This window comes from Necator americanus, chromosome II (genome assembly GCF_031761385.1).
Source record: "Necator americanus strain Aroian chromosome II, whole genome shotgun sequence".
Lineage (NCBI taxonomy): Eukaryota > Metazoa > Nematoda > Chromadorea > Rhabditida > Ancylostomatidae > Necator > Necator americanus.
This window is the reverse complement of record NC_087372.1, coordinates 3,693,743-3,707,197: the sequence shown is the minus strand read 5'-3', so window position 1 is coordinate 3,707,197 and position 13,455 is coordinate 3,693,743. Positions and strand designations below refer to the sequence as shown.

At 36.7% G+C, this 13,455-nt stretch overlaps 1 protein-coding gene across 2 annotated transcripts; it reads right to left on the bottom strand.

Moving 5' to 3' along the window:
* Positions 1–5,918: 5,918 nt before the first annotated feature.
* On the bottom strand, positions 5,919–12,797 carry RB195_016780 (uncharacterized protein; the record flags this gene model as incomplete). 2 transcript variants are annotated; one of them, XM_064183481.1, is made up of 7 exons in its annotated part: positions 5,919–5,992; positions 7,251–7,341; positions 7,884–7,961; positions 8,272–8,276; positions 8,337–8,385; positions 9,897–9,998; positions 12,753–12,797. In XM_064183481.1, the coding sequence occupies 7 exons, from the start codon at positions 12,795–12,797 to the stop codon at positions 5,919–5,921; spliced, it is 444 nt and encodes a 147-aa protein (XP_064039361.1). The 2 variants fall into 2 exon arrangements, with proteins under 2 accessions (XP_064039361.1, XP_064039362.1); XM_064183480.1 differs by lacking the exons at positions 5,919–5,992; positions 8,272–8,276; positions 8,337–8,385; positions 9,897–9,998 and having other exon boundaries at positions 7,102–7,341.
* Between the last annotated feature and the right edge of the window lie 658 nt (positions 12,798–13,455).

Sequence of the window (13,455 nt, the reverse complement as noted above, 5' to 3'; positions counted from 1 at the left end):
AATCGCTAGATTTTAAACGGGGGATTTTCTTTTCTACATGGTATTACGTAGAGTTTAACATGGAAATTTACGTAAATCTGTCTGTTATTGGACGAGAGACGAGAAAAATACGAGAACATGATCTGTTCGAGTATGGATTTACATTGCATGCACAATTTGCACGGTTAGGTAACTGTATGCATAATTAAAATATGTGGGAGCATAGAACTTTCATGCATAGCGTGGAAAGGTACACATTGATTTCCAAATTTCTATAAAATTTACATCCAAGAGAAAGCATTGGATTCTATTGACTTTATGGATTATTTCTTCTATATGTCATCTCCTCCCTAAACTTCCCACGAGCGTCCCTTCCTCTATGGTCTTCGAATTTCCGGTCTTAAAACTATTCTAAGCTGTATTTTTCTGGACATTTTTCCTTATTGTGAAGATCGAGAGGTCACCTCGAAGGTCACAAAGCAAGTGTAGAATTTTATGGACATTTATATTTAAAGGATAAGAAAATGTACGTGAGTTAGTGAATCCCTTTAATCCCTGCAAAAACGCGTTCAACTTCGAAATCAAACGTATATTCGGAATTTTATGGCCAAATTTTTGATGTGACTAATATTTATGATTTATTTAATCTATTGTTTATCTTATTTCTAATTTCACCTAATATTTATCATTTATCTACTTATAGCTGGATGTTTAGTTTTCTGCAGAGAACTTGAACAAAAGTGGCCAAATATTAAATGAAATTATAATAAATAAAATAAACAGCAAAATTTATAAGTAACGATTATCATTCAAGGCAAAATTTTGAAACTTAAAATTCTGAATATTCGTTTGATCCGGATGTTGAACGCGTTTTTGCTCTTTTTTTTTGCAGGGGATTGACTAATCCCGAACATTTTATTCTATAAATTTTTATGTCCACAAAATCCTAAACTCCTCACTGTGACGTCCTGGTGATTTTGATCTGTACGATAAGGAAGTATGTACAGAAAATACTGTCTACAATACTTTCGGGAAAAAAATTGAAAAATTAGAAATTGGAAGTAATTAGAAGAAGACACCCGTGGAACATTTAGGGAGGAGATATAGGAAATGTCTCAGAGAGCATCAATTTATACATGTTCGCTAGTGAATTGGTTCAGAATTTAGATAGAAAAAAAAACAAATTTCCATCTCTGTGCAACCGGCAAAATTGCCCAATCATGTGTGTTTTCCGGATGTTGACGCTTAACCAGCATTTTCACGTTTTTCACTTCAATTTCAATTTTCACGACTTTATATCGGTCTTGGAAGTAAATGTTATGGAGCGTATGATGTGAAAAACTGATTGTAGTATAGAATCTTTTCTCGTGAGGCAATATGTATTTTTTGCGGAGGTTGGCTTTGAGGATATTGTAATTTTTTTTAAAAAAATGTGCACTGTACGGTATTTAATACAAAAACCGTGTAATGGTGCCTTCAAATGATCAGAGGAAGCTTAAGTAGCTAGTGAAATTCAAAAAAGGTAGTTTTAAAAAAAGGTTCTTGTGAATTTTTAATAATAATCGTAATAATAATAATAACACTTAACAATTACTTCCCATACTGAGAGTTTTGTCTCAAAAACCGCACAATTCATGATTTGCGTCTTGTTGCAGCATATTTACATTTTTTACATTTATTTTATTTTTTTTTTACTGCTTGCAAGAAAAGCGGTTGGTTCTCAATTCTTTGTTCCGTCCCCGGCTCCTCCTTCATCCATGCCCTCACTACCTGCTAAGATATATTATGATGTGGTATTTATTTATTTATTTATTTTTGCGTAGGAGATGGTGTAGCATCCCAAGCGGATTGATTAACGGCAGAAACTTTATACTTTATCCTTTATTTATTTCTGCAGCTGAGCATAGTATAATGAATTTAATAATTTCCATGCGTTCCTATGAGTAAACCAGCGATATCAGCGAGTTTTCTTTTTGGTACAAAAACGATGATACTTACTTAGGACTGTCGTGACATTGTAATCGATGATATGATAGAAAAAAAAAGATTGCTTTTCTTCCAAAGATGAGAAGAGGATTCAAATGCGAAAACTCCGACGTGTTAGTGAAATAACAAAAAAAAATCGAGGATGAGAAACATTAGTACAAATGGGATACGAATGTGAATAACATGTTTATCCTTATATTTCTGATTTCTGGATTTCTACGGTAAAGTTGCTAGCGTTAATGTTGAATGATTTTTAGATGAAAACCGCCGAATTTCAAATTTGTGAAATAATGTACGTGAGTTATTTGTTATTTTAACGGTTTTAACGTCTACCAGTTGTTTTCGGCGGTTTTTTTAAACGCTGGTAATGTGTGTGGAACATTAGATTATTCCCTATTTCTTACTATATTCTCGGATTTCCTCTTGATTTACATAGTGGTGAAAAGAACGAGTTCTTGACTATTTTTATAATTTATATATTATTATTATATATTATATTTGTTTTAATTATTTATATGTTATTATATATTATTATTATTTATATATTATTTATTATCATCACTTATTTATTATTTATTATTTTATTTAATTATATATTAGGGCATTGAAACTACGGCAAATAATGCAATGTATAAAAGTATTACTAAATATAATATATTTGAATAAATAAAATAATATATAATATGTAATGTAAAATTTGCATCTTTGATATATAATACTAGTATAATAAAAATTAAATAATGGTAATAAATGAGGGAGAATCACTGAGAACAGAATTAAAAATTCAGTCGAGAGTTTGGAAAATATTATCAATGAACAAGTGACAGCAATAAATATTATTATTAATTAAGATCAAGAAAAAAATCAAGTTCAAGGTTCTTATGATATTATTTGGATTTATTATTTTCTTACTATAAAAATTCGATGAGATTATAGGGGATGAGGTGGTAAATCCATATTTCTACTTCCTCATTTATTGGAAAAAAGAATTGGTCAAGAAAGATCTTAGAAAAGTACAGTAACCACAATAAGAGACGTTTCGGTGAAGTGATCGGTGGGTGCGTGTGGGGATCCTCGTTTTTTTTTCTCCAGTTGACCTAACTGTATTATCTGCGATAGTTCCGCACTTTTTATCAGGCGCTAAAGGAATAATGCGTTACGGGAGGTCAGTTGAGGTCAGCTATTTGATACCTCAGATAGTGTGGTATCCAAAATTCCATTCAGGATCGCCATATTCTCGAAGAGTTAAATGTGGAATTAATGAAACAAAAGTTCTCGCACGTCAACAACTAGACCTATTTAAAGAAGATTCTCGTTGCTGCTAACTAGCTCTTTTCACTTTTATGAACCGGTTTTTTTTCTGTGATAAGAGGAGTGATAATGATCGAGGAAAAACATAACAGCGCTTAGTTTAAAGAGCACGTAGTCCACTGTTCACAGTATGAGAAAGACCGGTGTAATAGATGATTTCTTTCGCGCATTAAATGAAAGAACAAACATAATTCCAGTTATATGAACGCTAATTATACGGTAGATTTAGGAGTACTATCGATTTTCGAGTAAACTTCTAACTAACCTAAATTTTTAAAGAGATTATAAATTATAGTGCCAGAACAATTTATATTTGTATTCGTACTGCTGTAAGTTATACTGAACAGTGATATAATATATTTACACTATATCTTCGCCTGAATAATAACCTTTTATGATAATAATATTGTGTATTATTATTGTAAATTTTAATTTTAACTATGAACTACCCATAGTAATTTTTGACAGCAGTGTTTCAAGACGAGAAACAACGTCCTAAAAATTGGATAGGGGGAAAAACCTCGTAACTTCACCAGATAGAAGTTAGGACTAAAGAACTGTGCTAAGTCGCTACAATTCCCTCCATTCACCTCTCCTTTCTTCGAAAAAAAAAATGATTGAGAAAATGAGATTAAAACCTCTCTGAAAGCACGTTAGGATTAATGAGCAGGATTGCGCGAAGATATGAATTTTTAAAGAAGTACCTCTTGAGTACTTAGGTTACACTACAGTATTCGTAGTGCAATCCATGAACGGCTCTCCCACGAACGATACTTTTGGGTCAGCCTAGTATCCACTAAGAAAGTCTGGAACTTAATAGTCTCCTGGGGCGCCGTAAAGTAGAAGCATAGGAGTGCTAAATACCTTCCATAACGACACGCGGACCAAAAAGAAAATATCACTATGGAAACAAGTAGAGTTCTAGAAATACATGAAAAAAAAACAGAGTCACTATGGAGACAAATAGAATTTTTGAATTAGAATTTTTTTTTTGTTAGCATTACATGAGATAGAAAAAATCCACTATGGAAACAAATAGAATTTTCTGATTAGAATTTTTCAGCAGTAATCTGCTGTGGATAATAAAATAAATAGTAATAATTGCAAACAATATTTGCGATTTTACATTAATACTAGTAGTAAGTGAAAAAAGTGGATAATAAGTAGAGTGGGCGGATGTAGCGCAGTCGGTGAGAGGCTGCGCTGTGAATGCACGATCGATCGATGGTTTGAAACCGTTCAGGTGTTCAACCAAACCTTTCATTTCCCTCCGGGGTTGAAGAAATGGTACCAGACTCCCCTCGGAGGATGAAAACATTGACTTGATACATGGGCTAGCCCACGTAAGCTACTGTAGGTTAGACCCACGTTTGTGAAATTCCAACGATTCTGGATTGACGTAAACGCGTAGACGTATCCTAAGCGGATTGATTAACGCCAGACACTTTACCCTTTTAACCTTTAATAAGTAGAGTAGGTAATACGATATTATGGAAGGAAAATGAAAAAAAACCACATGGAGTCAAACAATTGCGACCGTTAATAACATAATAATATATTGACTCAAAAGGAGGAAGACAGAAGCGAAGAAAACTCGAACCAAATCATTAAGTCAGCCATTACAACGCTTTTTTTTTGGTGATTGGCGCTATCACAGTTATCGCAGTGGTCGTAAACTATGAAATGGGTCGCACCATTTAACCTAAACAGCTCACTGGATGTTTTCTTTGAAAACAAAAAAAGGAAGAGAAGGGAAATGAACAAATGGGAAATAGTTCAGTTAATTTATACAGTAATTAACAGTGATTATTGTAATTATTAATAGTTTATGTGTAGTTCATTAGCATAGTAATTTTAAAAATATGATTTTATTTTCGGTTTTTTCTTAAATTAATAAATTGTTGCCATCTCACAAGGTCGCTGGCGATGTTATGCCTTCGAAGGCATCACCCTACGAATCCGAGGTGGTACGGATTTCAGGTGGATTATTCGTATACAGGATCGTAGATTATGGAGAGACGGGGGTGATTCCGTCCATTTTTTCCTGACTACCGTAAAAAACGTCCCGGAAGATGTGCCGCGTGCACCAGGCTGGCACGCTCCAATCGAACTCGTGTGTGGCTTCGATCGTTCCGGCGCGCTACTTTGTACAACGAGTTCGATTGGAGCGCGCCAGCCTTATGCACGCGCCGCATCTTCCGGACTGTTTTTTTACGGGAATTAGGAAGAAATGGACGAAATAACTCTCCTCTCTATAATCTACGACCTCGTATAGGAACTCTCCACCTGATATCCATACCACCTCAGATTCGTGGGCGGATGCCTTCAATGTGTAAAATTTTGATGTTGATGCAGTTTTGAAGATAGAGAATCATTAGAAAATCGATCGAAAAAGGTCCCCAAAGATTAGCAAGGAATATCCTGGTGAGATAAGAGGAGAGAGAATGTCCAACTTGCTAGTACAAGAACGTTTTGTATATATGCAGTTTCTAAGAACATACATTTCGAAAGTGGAATGAAAAAATATTCAGAAATTATAAAAAAAGTTTTTTAAATGTAACTTGTAATTTGCAATATAAAATATGTAATCCAGAAAACATGTAATTATTTCATCCAATCCTTAAAATATGATTGCTTAAATCCTAAGAATTCAATAAAAGCTCTTTAAACAAGTCCAAGCCGTTATCTTCTCCAACCACAACTTTAATAGATCTGCCTAAAAGAGAATTGAATCTTAAGGTATTTTTTTTTCTAGAAAACTGTTATCCCTGTTGGTAAAGTTTCATACCTTATTCACATTATTTACCTATTTTGTTTCAATAAATAAAAATTGAGACGGTGAAGCATGATCACTTATTGTAGTTTTTGCTCTTCAAATAAAAATAAGATTAATTTCTTCACATAACTACACTTTTTTGGTAGTGTCTGGAAAACTCTGGATCCAAGATGTGTCTATCATTGTTTCCAATGAAATAGCGTAAATATCTAGAAGTGTGTTGATAAGACAGGAACAACCAAGAACAAGACAGGATTTTTTAAAACATCAACTGCAGAACGGTATTTTAATGTAATTACATAGCGCTATCGGTGCTGTATTTAATTCGGAGTTTACTGTAGATTGTATACTGTACAATTTTAGAATGTTTTCTAAGGGCAGCTCATATCCTAAGCTTTATTGATGTGTTTTTTTTTTCTGTTGGACGAGTTTTATGGAAATGAACTTTCAATCCATTTAATTGTAAGGTGGTTTTAGTGTAAATGTCCTCTTTGGTATCTTTCTTTTCCCATTCTCCTTGAAATCCGACTTGGTTATCAATTTTTTGTAGACTTTTTTTAGCTACTCAAGAAGAGGAAATAAAGGGGGGAGTGTGAGGAGGTGAGGAGGTGTAAGTGTGAGGTGACTGAAGTTTTCTAGCACATCTTAGTGCCAGGAAAGGACTAAAATACTCTGACTGAACAAGATTTTTTTTGGAATCGACAGGAGTATGGATAGATTCATGTATTGAAGGAAAGTAGCAGAAAACTTACTGCAGAAAAATAAAATATTAAGCGTTTCGTGCAAAGCGATCGCGATGTGGTTTTAAACTGTTCGCTCTAGCAGTTAATGTTTGCAGAGAGGTTTTGATCGTATTTATTCTGGAATTAATCCATGGATTGGTCTCACTAAGCTGTGTCCACGAGAAAAAAAAAGGAAAAATGGATGAATCTTAAAAATCCATCCGTATAAAATCCTCATTTGGGACCCAACGCCCGCCCATAAACCTCTCGATTAGAGAAAACATTTCCGTTTAGTTTTTATTGAGAAAAAAAAAATCCGCACAGCTTTCAAATATCATGGTCCACACTTTCAAATCGTTTACAAGTATCATAAGGCTCTCTCGATAAGGGGATTTCGCGATAATGTGGAATATAGCGTACTGGTTTACGAAAACTCCGTATTAGACACGCTAAAGAACACATAATTATACAAATACAAATAACAGGTATAAGAATCCATAGCGTCCAGAATATTAGCGTATACATCTGATCGAGAAGAACTGTGACCGCATCACCAAGTTGAGTGACCTAAAATTAATAGGGAATCAGAATCAGCAGTCAGAGTTTAAAGGCATAACGAAAATGACGATGTTGTGGTGTTTGTGGGAAAATATTTATTTCGTTTTTGTCTCGAGGGGCAGATTATGAGCATGAGCTCGGCCCACTTAATTTATCCTAGTCGTCCTAAAATATGGCGTGAGAGATGGCATCTGCTTCTCTGAGGTACGTGAGAACGCACCACCCCTGTGCACGCGCCGCGTACACGAGCGAGCGGTTGAAGATCAATGAGGTCTCTTCACCAACCTATCCAAACAAAACCAATGAATTGGTTGTTGAGGGCATCGAAACGCGTACGTAGGTGTGCGTCCTAACGTATCTCGTGGGGAAAAAAACGCCGTTCCCACGGGACGATTCAGGAGAATTGAGTGAGTGACACGCTTATATTTGCAACCTCACATCCAACTCTATTTTTTTCCCCACAGGTTTTCCAAACATGCCACTTTCCTGATACATTGTCTTTAATTCGTGAAGCGCACACTCGTTTGTAACAAAACAATTCCTTGACCTACCACAATAGTGGTTCCGTTAAGTGTGACCCTTATGTCAGTGATAAGTTCATCCGTATGATTAGCGACGCGATCAATTGTCTGAAAATAATATGAAATGAAGGAATTATGAACAAATTCAAAGAATGCCGTAAAATGTTCACATAGATTAAATGTAAATAATGAATGCAATAGTAAACATGCTATTTGTCTGCGGTGGAACCGCAAGAACATTCGATGTGATTGCAAAAGAAAAAAAATTGACGTGAAAATTTTAGACTCGAGCGAATTTTTCGCGATTTTCTTACACAATCTTCAAGTACTCTTCAAATGTTTACAACGTTCATTTCAACAGCGTTTATTTGAGACAAATTACATATTACATGTTAGATATTTGTCTGTTTTTTTTTACTTTCCCTTCGGATAATCATCCCTTGTCCAGTATGGGACCGCACCAGGACCATAGTAGGCCGAAACCAGCGCAACAACTGTAGCGAGGAAGACAAGCGAAAGGTAGGACCCCATTCTGGAACATTTTAAATCTTCTGTCAATTGAGGAAAAAAGAGTGCTGAGGAGCGATACAAGTACGATTAGTTATAGCAGGAGATGTAAAATAAAATGTTCGGAATTTCGTTAAACATATAGAGTGCCCACAGGTTACGTCGGCGTCGAACTACAATACTATGCATGAACATTTGCATGAACAACAATACTAACGAATAACTTTGAAAACATTTATCATTCAACTCGAAATGCTGTGGCGAACTCAATTTTTTTTTTTGTGAATTAAGGAGCATAATATTGAAATAAAAAAGGATAAAGTCACTGGCGTATCAATCCACTTGGGACTCGCCAACGCGTTTTACTGGAATTCGTTAATCGTTGAGGTTTTGGAACGCGTGTTGGCCTAAACAATGACCTTCGGGGGGTCAGCCGATGATCAAGTCAGTGTTTTTATCCTCCCAGACAAGTCTGGTACCAATTTATCGACCCCCGGAAGGATGAAAGGCTTGGTTTGCACTAGGGCGGTTTCAAACCCTCGACCGTGTGGCTACAATGGCTACGGACCTCTAACCGACTGCGCCACACCCACCCCTATAATATTGAAATAGTTGCATAAAATCTGGGCGAAAGTTTCATATTCTTCCTTACTATTGAACGCTATGAAACGACAGTGTTATAGGAAAGCGAGAAAATCTGTTCGGAGAAAAACAAGTTTTATACACTAAAGCACATAGTGTGTTTTAAGTGTTTTGTTTGGGTTCTTTCAATAAGAGCTCTGTTCTGGGAGATGTAAAGTAGAGAAGATGTAAAAGGAAAAGAGCGGAAAGTGAAATTTTCACACTTTGCAATGTTCTCGTGTTCGAACGAAGTTGCATTGTGCAAATACAATGAAAATTTCAGAGAATTCAGACAAACTTGAGCTCTTAGTAGCAACTTTTTGGCTACTTTGATAACTTTTCTCCTTGCTATAAACGTTCAAATTAAGAACAAACCGCAATTTTACACAACGAACAAAATTGCATAAATGCGTTTAAAAAATAACAAACCAACAATTTCGTGTGTTTTGCTCTAACAATTTCTTGATGTTCTGACCAAATACGAAAATTTAAGTCTCTGAACACTTTCTCAACTATAACCTTAGGCTATGTTAGGTTCCAATTATTGCTTTTTGAAGCATATTTGGCACCATTTTGCTTCTTTCTCAACGATATAGCAGTTTTAGATAGATCTCAGAGAGAGGAATTTAATGATATATAAATTGTTCTTAAATTTCTATTTTATGACAAGTTACGAGCAGGCGACGGTGGCCGACGGTGTCGCACCGTCACTCACCGTCGGTTTTTCAATCTTCATGCATAGTATTGCACGGTTTTTTGTGGATACTTCGCATTTTGCAAAAATTTATCAAGAAATTAAGTATGGGAATAGTCATTTCTAGTTTTTTTTCCAAAAGTACTGTTTCGCTTTGTTGTTGATGTTGATATGCTGTATTTGAGCGATATGGGTGCTGTTATAAGTGAGTTAAGACCTACGTTATATGAAAATAGGATCAACACCGACGTAAGTACAGGATCAGTTGGGACTACAAACGGGAAATCCACCTCCAACTTCAACACGATTTCAAACGGTTTTTTCTGGAGTTGATCAGCAAATATTAACTATTTTAAGTGAGACAAATGAGAGTGAATCTAACGTTTCAAAGCGGATGCAGAGTCGAAATGGGATGGTGCGATTATGGCGAACCTCCTTTTGTACGGTCTCTTAAAATTTTTCATAATGCACTCTTACTTTAGATAGTGAGAAGGAAAATGGCTTTAATGGATATGCTATGTTTTGAAAATGGAGCAAATTGAGTTTTAATGTCGATTGCGATGCACGCGCGTGATTAGACACACCATGTTTATGCATAATTTTAGTTTTTAAAAGCAAAACAAAACATTGCCATTAGATCTAACGATTATATATGCAATAACAACAATAATATGCAGTGCATGAACGCCAGACCGACCTGTTAATAATAGACGTGCACTAACGTATTAGATAGGACGTATTTGATTTGTTTTCAGTTGGGTTTAAATTGATAAAATCATCTTTCAAAAAAAAAAAACATGACTTCAACAACAGCCACTCTAGACCAAAATGTTCATAATCTTCATGTTATTAAAATTTCGGGGTGTGTGTTATGTTTGTATTGTTCTGTTAATTTTCCAAAAAATGGGGTGGGTGTGGCGCAGTCGGTTAGAAGGTGGTTCGAAACCGCCTTAGTGTCGACCAAGCCGTTCTTCCCTCCGGGCTCGATAAATGGGTACCAGACTTGTCAAGGAGGATAAAAACACTGACTTCAATATCGGCTGGTCCGCTCACCTCATTGTATAGGCCAACGCGCGTTCCAAGACCTTAACGATTGTGAATTCCAGTAAAATGCGTTGGCACATTTCAAGTGGATTGATTAACGCCAAACACTTTATCCTTTATCCCTTATATAAGAATGATCCTTAACAGGATTGAAATGTGTTAGATGAAGAACAGTCATGCGAGCAAACATGCGAAAATGGTTCCGAAAAGAATTCAACAGAATGGACCACATTTACACTGCTTCGACAAGGTGATGTTTGTTTGTGTTATGGATATGGAGGTCCTTTGAACTTTCAAAACACTCACTCCGATAAATCAGTTTGCCCCTTGTATCCTAGTACGGCACATAAATACCGCCCCGACCAAGGCAAATTGCGCTGCGCACTCCTTTTTTGGCTTAATTCTTGCCGAAAAGCAACCCATGACCATGCCAACGTAGTTTAAATATGCGAAGGAAAGACGTGTGCGGCGTGGTTCGCTAGGTTCAAGGATGACAATTGTTTCGTGGATGATTCCCAGCGGCCGGTTATGCCTGTGGAGGTGCACGTGGGCGAGGTAAATGGGCGTTGTGAAGGGGACCCACATGTCACCAGCAGCGAAGCAGCAACCACTCCTGGCTCTCAGCATCCCATTATTGTGCGTGGCGAAGATTCCCTAGATCCAGGAGCTTGTCGACGGATACCAGAACTGTCGCGGTGGCCAGGGCAAGAAACCTGCGAGGTAGAGGCACTAGATTGATTGGGATGTAGAGCTCGAGCCGATCCCGAAGCCCAACATCCACTTTGAAAAGGTGTTGTTCCTCTGTTGATAGTTCAGAAATGGGGCTTAGTGCTAGGGAGCTCCCAAACAAAGGTCAATTGACTAACGTCTCGATCTACGTTCTTGAACTCCAGATCGAAATCGCTTTCAGACACGACAACGCGCAACTTCATGTGTCAAACTTGACCCATCTGAGCTGGAGTTATGGATCGCGGGTAATCCTTCAGGCTGCTCATTAACCGGACTTTACTCTCTCCGATTACGGTCTTTAGCCACCTCTAGAACATCTTGGATGAAAAAAAAAACTTCGAAACTGGGTATGAGATCAGGAGGGCAGTGGGCAACTTATTTCAGTTCCCAGTCTTTCAGAGAACCTCGAGTTGACGCGTGCTGCTCGAGTGTTTGCATCGAGTGGTGAATGTGGTGTCGTAATGCCGGGCATTTTTTGAAATACTCACAAAAAAGCGACGCCTAAAAAATTGCAAAGGACTAACATACAGAAAAGACAAGGAGGGATACATGGGAACAAAGTAATTAGTAGATTTTCATAAGAGTAATTTGAAAAAGAAGAATATAGGCTGAAATTATCTAGTTAACTCGTAGTTGTGGTACGTGGTGGTCCGCTGCGTTAACAAGTCTAGTTAATGAGGTAAGTACTAGCCAATGTGTTGCTGTTTGAGTTTGCCTACTGTTTGGATGTTTTCTGTGGGGTGATGAGGCGCTTGAGGGGATAAATCACTAATGGCTTTGAATTTTCCACGCTCTGACGAAGGCGATAACGCCGAAACGTTAGCCGTTGTTTAATAAAGGCGATCAATACCAATCTTGGCTACAGCTCAAGGAAATCAATTAAAAACTACGTTTCAACATGCCGAGATTCAAATACGGTCGAACATGGACAATTTCGAATATTGTCAATTCAGCACACAATGTGCTATGGAGGACTAATGTTGTTGTATAAAACTTAAGCGTAATTCCAGTGACCTGTGTTCTTTGTTGTTTCTGTTCTATGGGACACCCTGAATGGTTTCGAATAAACGAATGAATAAATATTCCGAGTATTTCAGCGATAAGAAGTCTGAGAATTATCGATTAGGCCAGCTCGATTACTCGTCATCATCTTTGCTGTCTCGAAGACTTTTCATATGTGCTGATCAGCAGAAAATCTGCTTTGTTATCAAAACAGTCTGCACAGCTTATTCTAGAAAATTGCGTTATGCGTTATATTATAGGGAACGTGTGCTAACACAATGATAACGAAGACGATCTCTTACCTTCTGAATATCCTCGAAAGCGGTGCCTTCGATGCGAATAGACATCAGCCGTAGTAGAACAGAATTTTAGTGAAGTTTTGAAAATGTTATCTAGTCATGCTTATCAGGCGAGAAGAAGAACACCATTTATCTTATTTATTTACATAGTTCTCGATTTGAACTTTGTAAATAATGGATTGATTTTCTTAAAGGGTTACTAATCTAATTAATTGAGCGGCCAGTTGATTAACACATTCGTGTTTTTCCGGATGATTTTGATGGGAAATTTTCGATTGAAGCAAATCCTTGCCGAAGTTTGGGATTTGGATTTAGGTCAAGCACCACTCTTGCGACGGTTCTTGCATTGCGACTGCCTCGTCTCGTTCTTCGCGCTGCTCTGGTAAACATAAGTATATTTTTGAACTAGTAATATTATAATAATATATGCAATGTAAATAGTCTAAGTGGAAGTATATTTGCCAATTTTTTTCTAGCCATTACGTCTATTGATTCAGAAACGAAGCAATACCATAGCATACATAGGGGATAAAGGATAAAGTCGCGGCGTTGATAAATTCCCATGGGAGATGCGTCTACGCGTTCGAGTTCAATCTAGAATCTTTTTTTTTTTGCACATATTTTTGCAAATTCAATCCCCGAGTGATTTTGCATCCTATTTTTGAATTTATCTGTCAAATGGGAAACAAAATAGTTTTCTACTTTC